This window comes from Oryctolagus cuniculus, chromosome 7 (assembly GCF_051225735.1).
Source record: "Oryctolagus cuniculus isolate XC-2025 breed Fujian yellow rabbit chromosome 7, ASM5122573v1, whole genome shotgun sequence".
Taxonomy (NCBI): Eukaryota; Metazoa; Chordata; class Mammalia; order Lagomorpha; family Leporidae; genus Oryctolagus; species Oryctolagus cuniculus.
In genome coordinates, this window is record NC_142873.1 from 143,891,310 (window position 1) to 143,911,665 (window position 20,356).

Below are 20,356 nucleotides of genomic sequence, written 5' to 3' on the forward strand. Positions count from 1 at the left end.
TAATAAGCATATGGTGATAATATATGGCACTCCAGGCTGAATTAAGGTAAAACTATGGTACATTAAAAGCTTTATACATGTTTGTGAACTGCCTGCCTACCTTACCTGTTGATTCTTGGAAATCAGAATTTAATCAAGAGGCCAGCACTGTGGGTTTGGGTATCCCATGTGGGAACCAGTCCTAGATGCTGCTCTTCTGATCTGGCTCTACTATGGCCTAAGGGCAGTAGAAGATGGCCTGTGTTTGGGGATGGAGTATCTCTCTTTTTCCTCTGCTGGGGCTGAGACTGTTAAAGATTTCTTGTGCCCTGAGCAATGGATCCAAGGCTGCCAGTGGTCACCGCCTAAAATTCTTGTAGCACCGATTGTGGTCAGAAGTTTTCTCGGGGATGGGGATACTGAAGTTCAGAGATCTGGTTTGAAACCTGGCGATCAGAAGCTGTGGTAATCAAAATCAGAGCAGGTGGCACTGAGCTTGGCACATGGATGGCAGTGGAATGCCCCTTGTCTTAGCAGCTCTCCAGTCTTGGGCCCAGAGAACTACATGTTCAACCTCTAAACCTAGGAATTCTGAATTGTTTCAGATGGTTCACCAGATAAATGCTCATCAGAGCCTTAAGGCTGTCTATTGGTTTTCTAGCTCAAATGCTTACCATCAAATGAAGGCTATGTTGCAGCATTATCTCAAGAAAGTAGTTAAAATCTTAGAAATCATATTTCCAAAAAGATAAAAAGGGTTCACAATATTTTAAAAAAGAACATAGTCCATTCAGGTTTATCCTTTGTCCTGACTACATCATGGCGGGGATCTCTGAAGACACCGTGTCCAGAGGCTGCCAGTGACAGTCCATTAGTGCGTCATACAGTTCCTCACTCTGCTCCATGAACTCCTTGTTGGCCTCTGTCACATCCAGCTGTGGCATGGGGTCTGAAAGAAAAGCAGGGACAGGGTCACACAGACCTAAGGGAAGAAGCACTCAACAAAGGACGTTTCTAGGATCAGAGCCCTGTGCTGTTTCCTGGATTCCTGGAAGGATGTAAGCCTATGTTTATTACAGGCTGTACCTGTGAAGCTTGGATATTTGGGTTGGTTCTCATTGCAAATTTTTGTTTAGAAAATTCATCAGTTACTAAGATGGGCTAGTCTTGCGGCACAGCAGGTTAAGCTGCCCACATCTCACATTGGAGTGCTGGCTCTAGTACCAGATAACTCAGCTCTCTGCTAATGTGCCTGGGTTCCTGCCACCTAATGCAGGCATTTGGAGAGTGAACCACTGGATAAAATATCTCATCATTTTGCCTTTCAAATGAATACAACAGAAAAAAAAAAAAAATACCATCTCAAGGACTGTGATATCCAAGGAAAAACTATGATCAAATAAACAGGCAGAGGCCATGGGAGGTAGGCACTGGTGTGGTAAATTACGCTGCAACTCCAGAAGCCTGCATCCCCTTACGGGAGAGCCAGTTCGAGTCCCAGCTCCTTTGCTTCCATTCCAGTTTTGTTCCTGTACTGCGGCAGATGAGTTCCTGCCACTTAAATGGGAGGCCAGAGAGAGTTATGGGATGCTGGTTTTGGCCTGGCCTAGCCCCAACATGTAGGCATTTGGGGAGTGAACTAGCAGATGGAACTGTCTTACCAAAAGAAAAGAAACCAAGTACCCTGTAGGGAGGGATGAAGAAGCTGGAGCCTTCAGGTATGCCTTAAGCATGTAGAAGGTGCAGCTAGTCCACAAGTTTGGCTAGATAGCTTACCAAGCGCTTACGTCACTCCACTCCTCGGTATGCAGCCAAGAGAAATGAAAACTTTCCTGTGTCCACCCAAAAGTGTGTACATGAATGTTCACATTAGCATTACAGATAATAACCAAAATTGGAAACAACCCAAAGGTCCGTAAACTGATGAGCAGATAAACAAGCTGAATGGATATCCACACGGTGGATTATTTGGCCACAAAAAGGAGTGAAGTATATGGACATAGGCTATGACGATGAGGCTTGAAAATTCTATGCTAACTGGAAAAGCCATTCACATAGCTTGCATATTATATGTATTTCTGTTTATTTAAAATGTCTAGAATAGGCAATCTAGAGAAAGTACATGAGTGGTTTTCTGGAGCTGGGGGAGGATGAATAGGAAGTGTTAATGGTTACAAGATTTCTTTTTTGAGGTAATGAAATTTTCTGCATTTAGTGGTAACGGCTGTACAACTTTGTAACTATGATTAAAACTACTGAATTGTATGTATTCTTTGGTGGATGTTGTGTTTTGTGACTTAGATATCAAAAACCTAAGCTGTATCTTACAACATACTGTGTTTTAAAGGTGTGTGTATACATAGATTTAATTTGAAAGGCAGAGAGACCATCCATCCACTGGTTCACTTCCCAAATGACTGCAACAGCCAGGACTGGTCAGAACAAAACCAGGAGCCAAGAGCTTCTTGTGGGTCTCCTACGTGGGTGGTAGGGGCCCAAGCACTTGGGCCATTATCTGTTGTTTCCCAGGCTCATTAGCAGGAAGTGGGATAGGAAGAGCAGCAGCTGGGACTCCAACCAGCACCCTGATAGGAGATGCTGGCAAGCGGGGCTTAATCTGCTGCAGCATAAAGTAGGCTCGTTTTTATTTTAAATTGCATTTAAAGGGCAGAGTTAGAGGGAGAGACAGAGATCTTCCAACCACTGTCACTCCTCAAATGGTTGCAAGGCTGAGACTGGGCCAGGCTGAAGCCATGAGCTAGGAGCTTCTTCTAGGTCTCCCGTAAGGGTGGCAGGGGCCCAAGCACTTGGACCATCCTCCGCTGCTTTCCCAGGTGCAACAGCAGAGAGCTGGATCAGAAGTGGAGCAGCTGGGACTCAAAGTGGTGCTAATAATATAGGATACCAGCATCCAGGAGGCAGCTTAATCTGCTGGGCCACAATGATGGCCCCATATTTTACATTTTATTTGAAAGGAAGAGACAGAGATAAAGATGGACAGAGAGATAAAGATGCCAACTGCTGGTTCACTCTCTAAGTGCTCATAATAGCTGGGGTTGAGCCAACCCAAAGCCATGAGCTGGGAACTCAATCCAGGTCTGCAGTGTGTTTGGCAGGAAACCAAGTACTTGAGCCATCCCTGCTGCCTCCCAGGGTGCACATCAGCAGGATGCTGGAACTGAATGCAGAGCTGGGACTTGAACTCCAGCATGGGACGCAGGCCTGCAAACTGGCGGTACGACCATCAGGCCAAATGTCTGCCCCATCTAATTTTGTATCTGGCTTTTTTTCATTGAGACCATTTTTTATGTCAATATTTTTAGAAAAAATTGACATGACTTAAAAAAAAAAAAAGGAAAAAAACAGCCACCAGTATTTGCTAAACAAAGCCTGTTATTGGACATTTATATGTATTAATGATTAGCATTTTGGAATAAAATAATTTTATTCTAAAAACATGATTTACTTTAATTTTATTTGAAAGGCAGAGAGAGAGAGAGAGAGAGAGAGAGAGAGATAGATAGATCTCATCTTCTGGTTCACTCCACAAATGTCCACAATAGCCAGAGCTGGGCCAGGCCAAAGCCAGGACCCTGGAACTTAATCTGGGTCTCCCATGTAGGTCACAGGTACCCAAACTACTTGAGCCATCACCTGCTTTCTCCTAGGGTGTACATTAGCAGGAAGATAGATGGGAAGCAGAGGAACCAGGACTCAAACTAGGCCATCACTAAGGGATATGGGCATCCCAAGCAGTGATTAACCACTGTGCCAAATGCATGTTCCGGGATTATAACGTTCAAGTAAAATCTCTGATTCAAAGGGTAGAACTGACTTTTTACAGATACACACATATTTTAAAATCTCTCACTGGTGCTGTTTCTCTGAAGAACCGTGACTAATAGAAATGATGTTTAAACTCTTTTCTTTCTGCCATTTATAGGCCATTTATGTTTCTTGTGTAAATTATTTCCAGCTTTCTTTCCTTTTAAAGTTGGCATCTGTATTTATTTTTGAAGTTTTAAAGTATATTGGAGAGGCAAAGAGACAGAGACAGAAAGAGGTAGATAAAGAAAGCTCACATCCACTCGTTCCACTCCCAAAATGCCTGCCAACAGCTGGGCTGGGTAGAAGCTAGAAGCCAGAAACACAATTCAGGTCTCCCAGGTGAGTAGTAGGAATCCAGCAACTTGAGCCATCACTGCTGCCTCCCAGGATCTACACTAACAGGAAGCTCTGTCAGGAGCAGAAGAGGGAACTGAATCCAGACACGGATGTGAGACATGGGCATATTAACCACTAGACAAAATGCCTAACTTTACATCCAGCTTTTTCATCTACTTTTTAAAAATTGTAATGTATTTCCATTTTACTTGAAGACAGGCAGACATCTTCTATCTGCTGGTTCACTTCCCAAATGCCTACAACAGCCAGGGCTGGGCCAGGCCAAAGCTAAGAGTCCACAACTGCCTCCAGGTCTCCCATGGGTGGGGCAGGGACTCAAGTACTTGAGCCATTCCCTGCTGTCTCCCAGGATGTGCATTAGCAGGGAGCTGGATATGAAGTGGAGGACCCAGGACTGGCCAGGTACATGCAATGTGATGTGGGCGTTCCAAGTGACGACTTAAGCTGCTGCACCAAACACCTGCTCCCTTGCCTACTCTAAAAAACTCTACCTTGGATTTTTATCTTATAAACTCAAGGTACTTGGGCCGGCGCTGCAACTCACTAGGATAATCTTCCGCCTTGCGGCGCCGGCACACCAGGTTCTAGTCCCGGTCGGGGTGCCGGATTCTGTCCCGGTTGCCCCTCTTCCAGGCCAGCTCTCTGCTGTGGCCCGGGAGTGCAGTGGAGGATGGCCCGAGTACTTGGGCCCTGCACCCCATGGGAGACCAGGATAAGTACCTGGCTCCTGCCATCGGATCAGCACAGTGCGCTGGCCATTGGAGAGTGAACCAACGGCAAAGGAAGACCTTTCCCTCTATCTCTCTCTCTCTCACTGTCCACTCTGCCTGTAAAAAAAAAAAAAAAAACCTCAAGGTACTTGTGGCACTTTCCTCGAAAGTGTTGTGAAGAGAATCAATGAATGTAAAGAGCTTAGAATCGTGCCCTGCACAGAGCAAAGCCTCACTACTACTACTACTGCTAGCTCTAACCTCAGTTTTCTTTTCTGTAGAATGGAGAACAGGATGATACCCCTCCATCAGAGTGATGACAGGCAGCAGTGTTTGGCATGAGCTATGTTAATGGTTACTGTGTTGCTGATAGGTAAAAAAGAGATTAGAAAATTGTAAGGAGTAACATACCAACAATATCATTAGGTAAATTACCTCCAAAAACGAGGTGGTGCTTCCTGGGAGAAAGAGCTAGAGACTTGAGTACAGGAAAACAGGGATGCCAGTCCTGACTCTGCCCCAGGTCACTGTGTGACTCTCAGCAGATCACCAGGGCTTTGGGGACACCAAGTTCCCCACCTGCTAGTGAGCTCCTCTGTGTCCTGCAACACTGGATCAGAAGAGCGGAAGGAGGAAGGTGTCTGGCACAGTGGTTAAGATGCTGCTTGGGATGCCTACATCCATACTGGATGCCTGTGTTTGAGTCCCTCCTCTGCTCCTGATTCTAGATTCCTGGTGGTGTGCACCTGGGGAGGCAACAGGTAACAGTTCAAGTACTTAGGATCCTGCCACCTACATGGTAGACCTGGATTGAGTTCCAGGCTCCTGGCTTCAGTCTGGCCCATCTTTAGCTGTTGTGGATATTTGGGGAGTGAAACAGCGAGGTTAAGATCTATTACTGCCTTTCAAATAATTAAACAAATAAATTAGCTATATCTCATGCAAGAGGTTAAATGTGACTGATTCCTGGCTGCTCTACTTCCAATACAGCTCCCTGCTAATGTGCCTGGGAAAGCAGCAGAAGATGGCCCAAGTGCTTAGGCCCTGGCCACCCATGTGAAAGACCTAGAAGAGGCTCCTGGCTTTGGCTTGGCCCAGTGCTGGCTATTGGGACCATTTGGGGAGTGAACCAATGGATGGAAGATCTCTCTCTCTCTCTCTCTCTCTCTCTCTCTCTCTATATATATATATATAAAACTCTGCCCTTCAAACGAATCAATAAACCTTTAAAAAAAAAAAAAAAACTTAACATTTGGGACTGGTGTTGTACAGTGAGTTAAGCTGCTGCCTGCAACACCTGCATCCCATATCAGAGCAACGGTTCAAGTCCCTGCTGCTGCTCTTTTTTTTTTTTTTTTAATTAATTAATTTATTTGAAAGGTAGAGTTATAGGGAGCAGAGACAGAGACAGACAGACAGGTTTTTGATCCACTGGTTCACCTCCCAAATGGCCACAATGTCTGGAGCTGGGCCGATCCGAAGCCAGGAGCTTCTTCTGGGTCTCCCATGCAGGTACAGGGGCCCAAGCACTTGGGCCATCTTCTACTGCTTTCCCAGGCCATGCAGAGAGCTGGACTGGAAGTCGAGCAGCTGGGACTCGAACCAGTGCCCATACCCACTGGGATGCTGGCAGTGCAGGCTGGGGCTTTAACCTTCTGCACCACAGCGCTGGCCCTAAATACTTTTAATAAAAAATCAATTTACAAACTGTCCAAGCAAATACAAGGTAACAGGTCACCATTAGAGACCCCACCTCAGGGTGAAGCACTGCCTGTCCAGGGAGTGGTGAGCTCTGTGGGAATGCGCTCACACCCCACTGTAACTATGAGGACACCTGGCTCTCTCTAGAACCAAAGCGCCTCCAGAGCAGCATTTACCATGTATTCCCTCAGCATCTGGCTGATAAGGGTACAGTGCCTCTAACAAAGCAGTGACTTTTCTTTTCTTTTCTTTCTTTCTTTTTTTTTTTTTTTTGACAGGCAGAGTGAATAGTGAGAGAGAGAGAGACAGAGAGAAAGGTCTTCCTTTGCCGTTGGTTCACCCTCCAATGGCCGCCGCGGCCAGCGCGATGCGGCCGGCGCACCGCGCTGATCCGATGGCAGGAGCCAGGAGCCAGGTGCTTCTCCTGGTCTCCCATGGGGTGCAGGGCCCAAGCACCTGGGCCATCCTCCACTGCACTCCCTGGCCACAGCAGAGAGCTGGCCTGAAAGAGGGGCAACCGGGACAGAATCCGGCGCCCCGACCGGGACTAGAACCTGGTGTGCCAGCGCTGCAAGGAGGAGGATTAGCCTAGTGAGCCGCGGCGCCAGCCAAAGCAGTGACTTTTCAACAGCTGACAAAGGAATGAACAAATGCACTCTTTCTTACCTTCCAGTGCATCATCTCCGACTTCTTCATATGTCTGCCAAGAGACAGAGAAGTGAGTGAAGAGCCATGACAGCTTCCTTTTAAAGAGGGGAACCAATATGCCTCAGCTTTTCCCAGTGGTTTGGAAGCACAAGCCCACCCTTATCAAGCCCATCCAGGAGAAAGACCATGACCCAGCCATCATCCCCAGAGGGGAAACATAACCCAAGAGGGATGGACTCGCATATCAGCTACCTGCATGGTGCTCTGGGTGTAGCCATACTGGGGGTAACTGTAGCTGTAGCTGCCCGTGTTCTGGTCATAGCCCCACTGGGCATAGTAGTTCTGGTATTGCTGATAATACTGGTTGTAGCTGTAACTGTACATCTGGCTATATTCCATTGGTTTTACACGGCTCCTTAAACAAAAACAAAGAAACAAAAAAACATTGTGGGAAGGTGTTGTGGTATAGATACTGGGGGTTAAGCCGCTGTCTTGGGCAACTGTATCCCATATCAGAGTGCTGGTTCAAATCCCAGCTTATCTACTTCCAATTCAGCCTTGCCAATAAACCCTGGAATCAGCAAGTAATGGCTCAACTGCTTGAACCACCCAGGCAGGAAACAGGGATGGAGTTCCTGGCTCCTTGTTTTGGGCTGGCCCAACCCTGGCTATTGCAGGCATCTGGGAAATGAATGAGTAAATGAAAGATTTCTTTCTCGGTCTCTTTCAAGTAGATGAAAATAAAATAAAACATTTAAAAAAGAAACAAATGTAAGCAAACATTTCTGTAACATTTCCTACATGGTCAGGGGACTGTTCTAAGTGCTTTACGCAGAATAACTTATTTAATTAACACAACAACCCTAAGCAATAAATACACGATTCCATTTTATAAATGAGGAAACTGATGTAAAGAGAATTTTTTTTTTTTTTTTTTTTTTTTTTTTACAGGCAGAGTGGACAGTGAGAGAGAGAGACAGAGAGAAAGGTCTTCCTTTGCCGTTGGTTCACCCTCCAATGGCCGCCGCGGCCGGCGCACCGCGCTGATCCGATGGCAGGAGCCAGGAGCCAGGTGCTTTTCCTGGTCTCCCATGGGGTGCAGGGCCCAAGCACCTGGGCCATCCTCCACTGCACTGCCTGGCCACAGCAGAGGGCTGGCCTGGAAGAGGGGCAACCGGGACAGAATCCGGCGCCCCGACCGGGACTAGAACCCAGTGTGCCGGCGCCGCTAGGCGGAGGATTAGCCTAGTGAGCCGCGGCGCCGGCCAAAGAGAAGTAATTTTTTCAAAGTTACATAGTTATTAAAGAGATTCAAACTCAGGAAGTTTGGCTCCAGAGCCCATGCTTTTAAGATAGCAGCTTTTTTTTTTTTTTTTTAAAGATTTATTTATTTGAGACGCAGAGGCAGAGAAAAAGTCTTTCATGCATTAGTTCACTCCCCAAATGGCTGCAATGGCCAGAACTGGGATGATCTGATCCAAATCCAGGAGCCAGGGGCTTCTTCCGGGACTCCCACTCAGGTGCTCCCAGGGTATACCTTAACAGGAAGCTGGAATTAAGAGCAGAATGGAGACTCAAACCCAGGCACTCCAGTCTGGGATGGAGGTGTTCCAAACGACGTCTTAACTGCTATCCTAAATGCTCACTCCCTAAGGAAAGCTGGTGAGCAGACCCAGCCAGAGTGTCAGGAAGACTCCACATTTGATTTCTTAGGCTGAGCCTGAAGCACTTCCCTCCAGACTGGGATGGCTCGGTGAAGTTCACTGGCAGATGGGCAATGCTAGTAGTCGCCCCTCCCCGTCCATGAAACCAGGGGCCATGTTCAGTGCAGGCTCCCTGGCTGGGGTTTGACTTTGCACATCTGTTCTGTTTCTCCAGACAAGGTACAGTCAGTTCTCAAAGGGCCCTCATTCCAAATGCTGACAATGTCCAAGCTGAAATGGATGTAACAGAATATAACCTCCTTGCAAGAGGTACTCTGTTTCTCCTGCTTAAAGCTCCATCTCCAAAGTCTAGGACACCTCCCAAGTTGCCGTAGGGACTCAGTAATTATTGACTGAATAAATAGTAACACATCCCAGGCCAAAGCCAGGAAAGCTTCAAGTTTCCTTGAAAAATGCTCCTTAGGGCTGGTGTTGTGACATAGCACAGGCAGAGGTTTAACCTACGCCACAGCAGCGGCCCCTCATATCCCATATCAAGGCGTCTGGTTGAAGCTCCAACTCCTCCGCTTCTGATCCAGCTTCCTGCTAATGTGCACCCTAGAAGGCATCAGGTGATAGCTCAAGTACATGGGTCCCTGCTACCCATGTTGGAGATCCAGAAGGAGTTCCTGGCTCCTAGTTTTGGCCTGGCCTAACCCTGGCTGTTGTGGGCATTTGGGGAAACCAGTAGATGAGAGCTCTTTCTCTCTATCTCTCTGCCTTTCAAATAAAATAAATTTACAAATCTTAAAAACGGCCATTTGGAACTCTACCCTAATGAGCTACCTTGTTCTTTTGGTGTGGAGTTTCTCAGTCTTGGCTCTACTGATGTTGGTGGTTGTGTTGTCACATATTCCTTGCCATGGGGCTATCCTATACATTGCTGGATGTGAAGCAGCTATGTCTGGCCTCTACCCACTAAATGCCAGTAGCACAGCCTCAGTTGCGATAACCGAAAACGTCTCCAGGTATTGCAATCACCCTCTGTTGAGAATCAATGCTTTAGCTGAATGACGAGATGCTATTTAGAGACAGCAGTCTGATTTCCACCCAAGAGACCTGCTCGGACTTGTAAGGGAGAGTGGGTTTTCTATCGTGCATGACAGGCAGAACAGCGATGTACATAATAAATAGTCTACATAGTATTTCTACAGCTTTCCCAGTGTTGCTACCAGCAACATCTGAACACCTCTGCCTCCCCTACTCTATTCCCAACTATAGCCCCTGGAGGTAATGCTGGTTCATCTTTAACCCCCAGCATGCAGCCTGGCAAGGAGAAAACAGTGAGGATTTGTGACTTGAATGGAATCTCCCTGCAGCTTCCCATCCAGCACGTGGATGCCCTGATTTTCAGTAAATGGCTGGGGCAAGTCCGGAGACCCTCTACCTTCCCTGCAAGACTCACGCTTTGGGGATGGCCACGCTCAGCCGCACAGGTTTAGACCCCAGTCCTACTGCTCCCTGGCACTCTGTCAGGGCTCGCTTCTGTTCAAGTTCATCTGTGAATTTCACGAATCCGTAACCCCTGCAGGAAAGGAAAACCAACACACTGTTTAGATGACAAATGTGGTGAAGGTAAAGTCTCACAATGGAGGCATGGAAAAGGTGGGCAGGATGAGATCCCCATTGGTGGAGGTGTCTACAGAGCAGCAGAGGTTCACTCAAGGGCTGGCTGATCCTGAGAGCTACAGGAATTCTTCCTTTCAGTTCACCACTCTCCTTGATACCTTCACCCTTGGGGGTCCTTCCCAAACTGTAGCTTTCCTCTCACTCTAATGGAAAGTAAAGTAACGATTGTCATTATCACTATGGTGGTATCAACAGCAGTAACAGCGGATGCTCTTTACTATTTACAGAGTCTGCCCTACAGGCCACGTACTATGCTAGGCATGGGACATGGAAGTCACAAAGTTCAGCTCTCCCGAGTTCACACTGCAACTGGGGCATAAATTAAGGATAGTTAACATTTAAAGAATGCTTATTTTCCAGGCACCATAATGAGCATTTTCCCAGGGTTATCTCATCAAACTGTCTAATTCCATAAAGGGAGGGTCCCATGTTATGAGAGGGTAGCCAAAGTTCAAAGAGGTTTAATAACTTGCCCAGAGTCATAATAGAAGCAGAATTTAAATCCCCATTTGTCACTCCCAGAGCTGGAACTTACAACTACTATGCTGATCAAAATGAGCCTTTCTGGAGATGCTTCCCATTTTTGCAATACAAAATTTCTGATTGTACTAAAAGGCTCAGTAACAAAACAGCCAACACTGACAAAGCATTTCCTGTGTTGCTCACTTCTATCCTTAAATCCTTCCACCAAGTCCTGGAGCAGATACTATGACGGAACAGATGAGGAAACAGGGTCAGAGAAGCTCTGAGCATCATCTACTCCACGATCCCTGGACAGTGCGGAGCAGGGATTCCAGCCAGGTAGTCTGGCTCCAAAGCCTGGGCTCTGACTCACGCTCTGCCGCCTCTCTCCAGCATCTCCACCCGGGACAGAAGTATACGGAAACCAACACAGTAGGCATCAACAACAGGTAAGGCCTTACTTAGACACGCCCGTCTGGTCTAAAACCACCTTGCCTCCTCGACAAGAGGGGTAGACTTTGACGAAGAATTCGTACAGCATGCCGTCATCCACGTCTGCAGTCAAGTCCCCCACGAAAAGGGAGTATTCAGGACTGAGAGGAAAGAACGAGAGTCAGACACAAAAACGTAACCTCTGCCCAGCACAGCTCTGTGACAGTCTAGGTCTGCCTTCCCCAGCCCATCTGAGGGGCCCACTTCAGCAGGCCTTGCTTATCTTCATTGGTAGTGGAGAAGCCACTACCCTGAACTACTCCTGCCCTGAACCCCTCCCCTGCTTGCCCAGTCTGTGGCTTCAAGCATTAGGGAATACAGACAGGAGGGAAGGATCAGAGACGCATCGCTGAGGCCTCAAAAGATAAAACATACTGTACTCTTTGAGCACTTTAATTCAAATGTTAAAAGAGAATGAGAACTGGATATTATCTTATAATGACCCAAAGCCCAGCTAAAATGAAAACCTTGAACTTTGGCCAGCGCTGCAGCTCAATAGGCTAATCCTCCGTCTGCGGCGCCAGCTCACCGGGTTCTAGTCCCGGTCGGGGTGCCGGATTCTGTCCCAGTTGCCCCTCTTCCAGGCCAGCTCTCTGCTGTGGCCCAGGTGTGCAGTGGAGGATGGCCCAAGTCCTTGGGCCTTACACCCCATGGGAGACCAGGAGAAACACCTGGCTCCTGCCTTTCGGATCAGTGTGGTGCACCGGCCGCAGCGCGCCGGCCATTGGAGGGTGAACCAACGGCAAAAGGAAGACCTTTCTCTCTGTCTCTCTCATTGTCCACTCTGTCAAAAAAAAAAAAAAAAGAAAGAAAGAAAGAAAAGAAAAAAAAAAAAGAAAAAGAAAATCTTGAACTTTGAGAACAGTGCCCAGTAAACTTTTTTGTCGAGTTCAGCATTTTGGGCCTTGTGGGGTATCTATGGTGTCTACATTTTCTTTGTGACCTGGTTCTATAATCCTTTAAAAACATAAAAACTACTTTTAGCTTGGGGTGATATAAATCAGATAAAAGTTTTCCAACTCTGTTCTAGAGGATCAATTCTGTTCAAGAAATGAGGAGTGGGTGTTTAGCCTGGTGGTTACGACATCCGTGTCCACATCAGAGTACTTGGGTTCCATTTCTGCCTCTGGCTCCTGACTGCAGCTTCCTGCTAATGCAGATCCTAGGAGGCAGTGGTAATGGCTCAACTGACTGGGATCCTGCCACCCCTGTAGGAGACCTTGATTGAACTCCCAACTCCCAGTTTGGCCACTTTGGGCATTTGAGGAGTGAACTAATGGACAGGAGCTTTCTGTGTATCTTTCTGACTCTTAAACAAAAATGAAGAAGCAAGTTTTGTTATCTTATTTCAATGTGGTACATGGTCCTTGTATAAAATCAGAATACACAAAGGCATAAGGAAAAACTTTGGATACATTGCTTTAAAGTTTTCACAAAGCAGCCTGAAATGCCAAACACCTTGTTTATTACCACAGGTCAATTTTTACTGAATAAAATCTCAACATTTAGGGGAGGAACAGGGTGGAGATATACAAAAGACACGGCCTTGGGGCCGGCATCACAGAGTAGTAGGTTAATGCCTGTGATGCCAGCATTCCATATGAGCACCAGTTCCAGATTCACTACTCCGTTTTCTATGCAGCTCCCTAATGCACCTGGGAAAATGGTAGAAGATGACCTAAGTGCTTGGACTCCTGCCACCCACATGGGAGATCTGAATGGAATTCTAGGCTCCTGGCTTCAGCCTAAGCCCAGTCCCAGGCCAGTCTGTTGAAGGCTTATGGGGAATGAATTGGCAGACGGAAGATCTTTTTCTCTCTCTCTCCTCCCTGTAACCCTGCTTTTCAAATAAATAAATAATTCCATTAAAAAAAAAAAAAAAAAAAAGACATGGCCTTGACAGCAGGACACCAGGGCGGGAGTGCACAATGGGGAAGCAGGAGGGAGTTCTCCTTCGGAGTACAGCATACAGTCACACTCAGTTCCCATCCTCCTCACCAGCAGTGACTGGGACAGGGACATGTTCTGCCTTTGTTCAGGCATTTGATGGGGCTTGAAGTTGCTGTGGGGCAACTGTACTCACCTGTTATCTGGTTGTTTCCCATAAGTGGCATAGTTCAATTTAAAACGTTTTGCCTGAAAATTTAAAAACAAATAAATTAAAACAGGGAAAGGTGTTTCAAAAGTCAAACAATATTTGGAAAAAAAAAAACACCAAAATAAATTACCTTGGCCAAAACATCTCCCCCTTTCTAAGCCTCAGCTTTTTCTCCTGTATAAAATGAAGGGGTTGCACGGATGACCGCTAAGGGCACTGCCAGCTCCATGGTTCTATGTGCCCAGGTGTGCCAGCTGGTACAGCTGTAAGCTAAGTAACTGTGGGAAGAGCAGAATGTAACTCTCTTGAAATGTGTCCATGCTGCTGCCAGACTGTTCTAGATTCTCAATCAGAAAAAAACCTCAAATTTCAAGTCTTCCTTTACAGGAGGCAGTGATGCAGAGGGGAAAAGGGCATGGACTTGGAGGTATCCAATCTTCCATTCGAATCCTGGGTCTGCCACTTACTACTTGCTTTGGACAAGTTATTTCACTTCCCTGAGCTTCAGTTTCCTGAGCTGTCAAAGATAATGCCTATTGTACAGGTTGTTACAGGATTAAATAAAATGATACAAGTATACAATCGGGATTTAGGAAATGCTAGTTATCAATGATAGTTAAATGGCAACATCATTATCTAAATGTCCTTACAGGCGTGGCTCCTGGAAGGGGTTTTCCATTAATTTTATGCAAACACTTCTCTGCTGTAGCCAAATCTGCGAACTCTACAAAGCAGTAGCCCGCTGGAATCCTAGAAAGAAAGCAACAGAGGAGGAAAATGGTGACAGACACCAGGTGAGTCTTGGCCTGAAGGAGGGACAAATGGCTTTTTTTTTTTTTTTTAAGATTTATTTATTTGAAAGTCAGAGTTACACTGAAAGAGGAGAGGCAGAGAGGCAGAGAGAGAGAGAGAGAGAGAAAAGAGAGAGAGAAAGATCTTCCATCTGCTGGTTCACTCCCCAACTAGCTGCAACGGCCAGAGCTGCGCCAATCCAAGGCCAGAAGCCAGAAGCTTCTTCTGGGTCTCCCACACTTGTGCAGGGGTCCAAGGACTTGGGTCATCTTCTACTGCTTTCCCAGGCCATAGCAGCGATCTGGAACTGAAGAGGAGCAGCTGGGACTTGAACCGGTACCCATATGGGATGCTGGCACTGCAGGCAGAGGCTTTACCCACTATGCCACAGTGCCAGTCCCACAAATGGCTTTCTGATCAGAGACCACACTGTTTTGTTCCCTGCCATATTCCAGTTCAGAACTGACAAAGTGAATATATGGCCCGTCCTAGACTCATTTAGTAAGCACTATTGATGTACTAAATCTACTATGAAGTACTCTTGCCAGAAATGTTTAATGCAATCCAATCAACCTTTAGATCCAACATCTACTTTACAGAAAACATTAGGGACAGGGCAAGTAAAACACAAGGAAACACATCCAGACTGTAAGATCAGAATGCACAAAATGACATGTAAGACAACGAGTCGTGCCTCCTTAAAAAAAAAAAAAAATCAGTGTTTAATGGCTGCCACCTGAGATGCTGCTGGCATCCACATAGGAGCACTGGTTCCAGACCTGGCTGCTCCACTTGCTCTTCAGCTCCCTGCTAATACGTGTGGGAAAGCACTGATGATGGCCCAAGTGCTTGGACTCCAGTGATTCATGTGGAAAACCCAGGACTTCTAGGCTCCTGGCTATTGCAGCCATTTGGGAACTGAAACAGCATATAGATCTCTCTCTCTGTGTGTCACTCTGCCTTTCAATTCAATAAAATACATCTTTTTTATTTAAAGATTTATTTGAAAGGCATATTTGAATTCAAGAGAGTATGATCATATTTCCTCCCAACATTTTATTATAAAAAATTTCTAATATGGGGCCGGCGCTGTGGTGCAGCGGGTTAACACCCTGGCCTGAAGCACCAGCATCTCATATGGGTGCCAGCTCAAGTTTCGGCTGCTCCACTTCCTATCTAGCTCTCTGCTATGGGCTAGGAAAGCAGTAGAAGATGGCCCAAGTCCTTGGGCCCCCGCACCCATGTGGGGGACCCAGAAGAAGCTCCTGGCTTTAGCATGGCACAGCTCTGGCCACTGTGGCCAATTGGGGAGTGAACCATCAGATGGAAGACCTTTCTCTCTCTCTCACTCTCTGCCTCTCCTCTCTTTGTGTAGCTCAGACTTTCAAATAAAATAATAAACAAATCTTTAAAAAAGTTTCCAATATAAAAAAACTGGACTTGTACAGCAATACTTTCATGCCCTAGGTACAACCATCATTTTACTGTACTGATTTTATCTATCACATACCTATCCACCCTCTACTCATCTACCATCCTTATTCTATGCATTTCAAAATTAGTTGCAGAGATCAGCATAATTTTCCCAATTACTTTAGTATGCATGTCATTAACTGAAATTCAATTATTGTTTTGTTTTGTTTCTAAGGTAAAATTTACTTGCAACAAAGTACAGAAATCCTCCTAGAGGCTGAATTATTTCCACCACAGATTAATTTTGTGATTGCAGCATCTCCAATGAATGGATTATGCAGTGGGCTTCTTTCATTTAGCATGTTTTTGAAATTCATCCATGCTGTTGTTCTATCAGTAATTTGTTCCTTTCTGTTGCTGAGCAGTATTCTAGGACATGAAAATACTCGTACTTGTTTACCTAGTCATCTATTCAGGGATACCTGGGCTGTTTGCAGTTTTTGGCTATAATCTAAAAGCTGCTAGGAGCATTCTTTAAGTACTTCCTGAGGAAAAAAATGTGTGTGAGTGTGTATGCTTTCATTAATATATGTTTTCATTCCTCTTGGGGAAGCATGTAAGCCTAGACTTAGCAGGTGTCAGTAGTTATTCCATTTTACATTCCTACAAACATTGAATGAAAGTGTGGTTGCTCCACATCTGTTTTGTTTTTTAATAGTTTTTGTTGTGGTTAAATACATATTTAGGGGCTGGCACTGTGGCGCAGTGGGTTAACGCCCTGGCCTGAAGTGCCAGCATTCCAATAGGTGCTGGTTTTAGCCCCGTCTGCTCCTCTTCTGATCCAGCTCTCTGCTATGGTCTGGGAAAGCAGTAGCAGATGGCCCAAGTGCTTGGGCTCCTGCACCCACGTGGGAGACCTCGAAGAAGCTCCTGGCTTTGGATTGGCACAGCTCTGGCCATTGCAGCCATCTGGGGAGTGAACCAGCAGATGGAAGACCTCTCTCTGTAACTCTTTCAAATAAATAAAATAAATCTCTAAATAAATAAATCCCTACATAACATGAAGTAGATGACTTTAACCATTTTAAGCATACAGTTCTAGGGATTAAGTACATTCACACTGTTGTGCAACCACAGACTGCATTCTTAAGCACTACACTTTATTACATATTATTTTTCTTGGGATTTTATCCTTTCCCCTTAGCTAGTCCTGGCTTTTAATTCACATTTGCTTTTTTTTCCCCTTCAGCATCTACTTATTTTATAGTGTTCTTGTAAGCCATTTCAAAGCTTTTTCCAAATGAAGCAAGTTGTAAATATATATATATATAATGGTTGGCAGGTCCCACAGGAAGTAACATCTAGGTCATAGCTGAAAAAAAGATAGTTTCAAATATTTCAATCAAGGTCAAAATGCGAGAATCTATGCCACTCTTTTAAAACGGGGCCAGTGTTACAGAACTAATTTTTATGACAGCAGCTCATTCTCTGGGCTTTCTGTGTACTGAGCGGCAGAGCAATATTTAGAGAGGCATGATCTACCAGTCGGAAAATGTATCCCTGGGTAATGGGGTTATCCTGAATACACAAAGTTCCTGTTCACCAAAGAGCCAGAGCTGGTCACACGTGAGATCACGCATCTCTATTTTTAAACCATCTGATGCTCCAGTAAGCCACACTGCCACCAAATACTTGCTCAACACTGTAAATTGATAAAGAATCCTCTAACTTCTAACCAGAATGCAAGGAAAACTAAGACTCAAGGAAAAAGAAAGTAGAGGCAACAGGGCACTCCTATCTGAATCTTGCTCTGTTTACTTATTTGTCTCATTCTCCCTTTGCAATGTAGTCAATTCCACAAGAGCAGAGCCTATTTCTGGCTTATTTCAGCCATTTATTCCAGGAATCCAGAACAGCAGCACACAGTAGTATACCAAGAGTTTTAAAAAGAGGGGACGACGCTGTGACGCAGCAGGTTAAAGCCCCAGTCTGCAGTGCCTGCATCCCATATGGGCACTGGTCTGAGTCCTGGCTGCTCCACTTCAGTCCAGCTCTCTGCTATGCCCTGGGAAACCAGCAAAGGATGGCTCAAGTCTCTGGGCCTCTGTACCCACATGAAGCTCCTGGCTTCGGATCGGCACAGCTCTGGTAGTTGCAGCCAATTGGGGAGTGAACCAGCAAATGAAAGACCCTTTCCTCTCACTCTGCCTCTCTGTAACTCTGCCTTCCAAATAAATAAATAAATCTTATTAAAAAAAAAAAAATGAACTGCTTAAGAGTTAAGGAGTCGAACTCAAATTCTGACTTGTCACTTAATAGCCGTATGACTTTAAGACAATCATAAAGCTTCTCTAAGAACAGTACTCAGCTCAGAGGTTTTCGTGACTTTGAAAAGCTGATGTGAAGCGCTTCTTACCCAGCAGATCATAATCTGTGACTTATAGAGCACATACCACACGCCTGGCACTGCATGAGAATCATGCAGTCCCCGTCGCTCTGTGCCACAGCTGCCACTGTTAGCTATGCCCATGTTCACGCTCAAGCTGAACGAGACCGAATGGTTCAGAGACTGACCCAAGATCACGTAACAGAGTCTCGTCTGCGGGCGCTCTATTATCCTTCCACTCCACGAGCCCGCAAAATGTTATCCTTGCTAGCGTCACCGCCTCGCGAGGGGCGGCGAGGGCTCCCGGAGGACGGCCGCCGCGCAATCGACTGAGCAGAGGGAAGGAGATGTACCCAGTGAGGCGGTTGCGGATAATTTTGACGCTCATCACGGTCTCCCCCATGGTGGCGAAGGCTCTGGAGATGAAGTTCTCATCCATGTAGGGCTCCAGCTGCGCAAAACCAGAGCGGAGCGGCTCGGGCCGGCGTCCCGCGGCTGCTCTTCCCGCCCCCTCGGCCCAGCGGGCAGCTCCGCGCGCTGGGCGCTGGGCGCTGGGCACTTGCCCCGCGCGGCGTCCCCACGGCCAGGTCCTCCCCTACAAACTCGCTTCCTTCCCAGAGGGCCTCGGTCCTAGGGATCCCACCCTCCAGCCCCACACCCACATTGCACCCCTCACAGAACGTCCCTTTTCCGTCCGGGAATCCACCGGGGACCCCGGGAGCCCCACCGCGGTCACCGAAAGGAACCCTCCCCCCAACGCGGGAATCTAAAGACCCTCCCCCTCAGACCCGTCCTCCCTCGCGACCCCGAGCTTCCTCCTCAGCTCCCCTGCGGCCGCGCTCACTCACGTCTCCCATCCATAGGCTGGCGGCCATGGCCACACCAGAGGAGCGACTTCGAGGGCCTCACAGGCCCTCGCGGGCGCCGCTCGGCGCTGGAGTGACCGCTCCAGAGCTTCAGACTCGGACGCCTTCTGCGCACGCTCCGAACCTCCGCGACAGGCGTCTGGACGCATGCTCCCTTCCGGGTTTTCCGGCGACTGGCTGGGCGCGCAGCTTCCGGATCCCGGCGGGCGGGGCGCAGGGCGCAGGCGCCGCGAGAGCGGAAGGGGCGGGGCGTAGCCGGTGTGTTCTTCCTGTAACTCGCTGTGTCTGGCGCATCTCCGACTTTGTAGCACAACCACGGCTAGTAGTTGTAAATACGACGTGCATCAGAAGAGCAATATGGATCAGTGGAGAGGACGCCTTTGGGACCCGGGGCTGGCCTCCGCCCTGCTTCAGCCCCGCGCCTCTACCCGGTCTCCCAGGCCGCCAAACACGAGACTTTTGAAGACGCGGGGACAGGAAGTCCCCTCAGTCCCCGTCACGTGGGCGAGGAGGGCTGCAAGGCGTGTGGATTGGGGTAACCGTAGCCATCCACTCACTAAATGCTGTCGCAGATGAGACCCGCTGCAGAGAAGTGACCCCACGTAGAAGGCCCTCAGAGGACGGGGCTTGGACGTAGGGACAGCCTCTCGCTGGCTCCCAGTTCTCAGAATGGAAAGCTGTTTGTTGTTCCCTCCCCCCCTCCCAAAAGATTTATTTATTCTAAAGGTGGAGTTTCAGAGGCAGAGAGAAATGTCTTCCATCCGCTGGTTCACTCCCCAACTGTCCTCCAGCCCGGGACTGGGCTAGGTGGAGCCAGGAGCTTCCTCGTCTCCCACGTGGGTGCAGGGGCCCAAGCACGGGGACCATCTTCCACTGCTTTCCCAGGCGCATTAGCAGGGAGCTGGATGGGAAGTGCAGCAGCTGGGACCCCAACCGAGGTCTATATAGGATGCTGCAGGCGGGCAGCTTAGCTGCCTGGGTTGCTGCTTTCTATGCGTAGTGATTGGCGTCTGTTTCAGAGGGTGAAGCTAATTCTTCAGGGCTTGAGGGTCCCTCTCTGGGGCTTCCCTGAGCTGATGGGCCCCGAAGGGTTTTCCTTCCCAGTCTGCACATCCTGAGCCTCAGTGTTTGGCCTTCAATCCAAAAACTCATCAGTCTGAAACCTTGAGGCCCACACACAAGCGTCCTGACTTCCAGCATGATCCTGGTGGTTGGGTGCTCTGGCTCTAGATTGAGACCTTGCAAATTCTGCTGGCAAAGTTGTTTAACCTAGTCTGATGTGGACGGTAGTG

General features: G+C 47.4%; 1 protein-coding gene across 19 annotated transcripts; it reads right to left on the minus strand.

The window, feature by feature from the left end:
• Positions 1–684: 684 nt before the first annotated feature.
• Positions 685–19,172, minus strand: TRNAU1AP (tRNA selenocysteine 1 associated protein 1). Of its 19 annotated transcripts, none has more exons than XM_089301187.1 (10): positions 19,047–19,172; positions 18,552–18,649; positions 14,258–14,357; positions 13,738–13,885; positions 13,593–13,645; positions 11,479–11,610; positions 10,332–10,451; positions 7,476–7,638; positions 7,242–7,275; positions 685–928 (listed from the first exon to the last, which is right to left on the minus strand). In XM_089301187.1, the coding sequence occupies exons 6-10, from the start codon at positions 11,556–11,558 to the stop codon at positions 792–794; spliced, it is 534 nt and encodes a 177-aa protein (XP_089157313.1). In that variant the 5' UTR covers positions 11,559–11,610; positions 13,593–13,645; positions 13,738–13,885; positions 14,258–14,357; positions 18,552–18,649; positions 19,047–19,172; the 3' UTR covers positions 685–791. The 19 variants fall into 19 exon arrangements, with proteins under 19 accessions (XP_089157313.1, XP_089157315.1, XP_089157312.1 ...); XM_089301189.1 differs by having other exon boundaries at positions 18,387–18,649; XM_089301182.1 differs by lacking the exon at positions 13,738–13,885 and adding an exon at positions 5,454–5,620 and having other exon boundaries at positions 697–928.
• Between the last annotated feature and the right edge of the window lie 1,184 nt (positions 19,173–20,356).

What these genes read in the sequence shown, in the direction of transcription:
- TRNAU1AP (XM_070078964.2), bottom strand. Translation starts at nt 19,073, where the DNA reads ATGGCCGCCAGCCTATGGATGGGAGAC. An exon ending in GGGAAACAACCAGATAACAG is followed by an intron (nt 11,611 to 13,592) that starts GTGAGTACAGTT and finishes CTTTCCTCTCAG; the next exon opens with TCCTGAATACTCCCTTTTCG. An exon ending in CGGAGATGATGCACTGGAAG is followed by an intron (nt 929 to 7,241) that starts GTAAGAAAGAGT and finishes CTTTTCTTTCAG; the next exon opens with ACCCCATGCCACAGCTGGAT.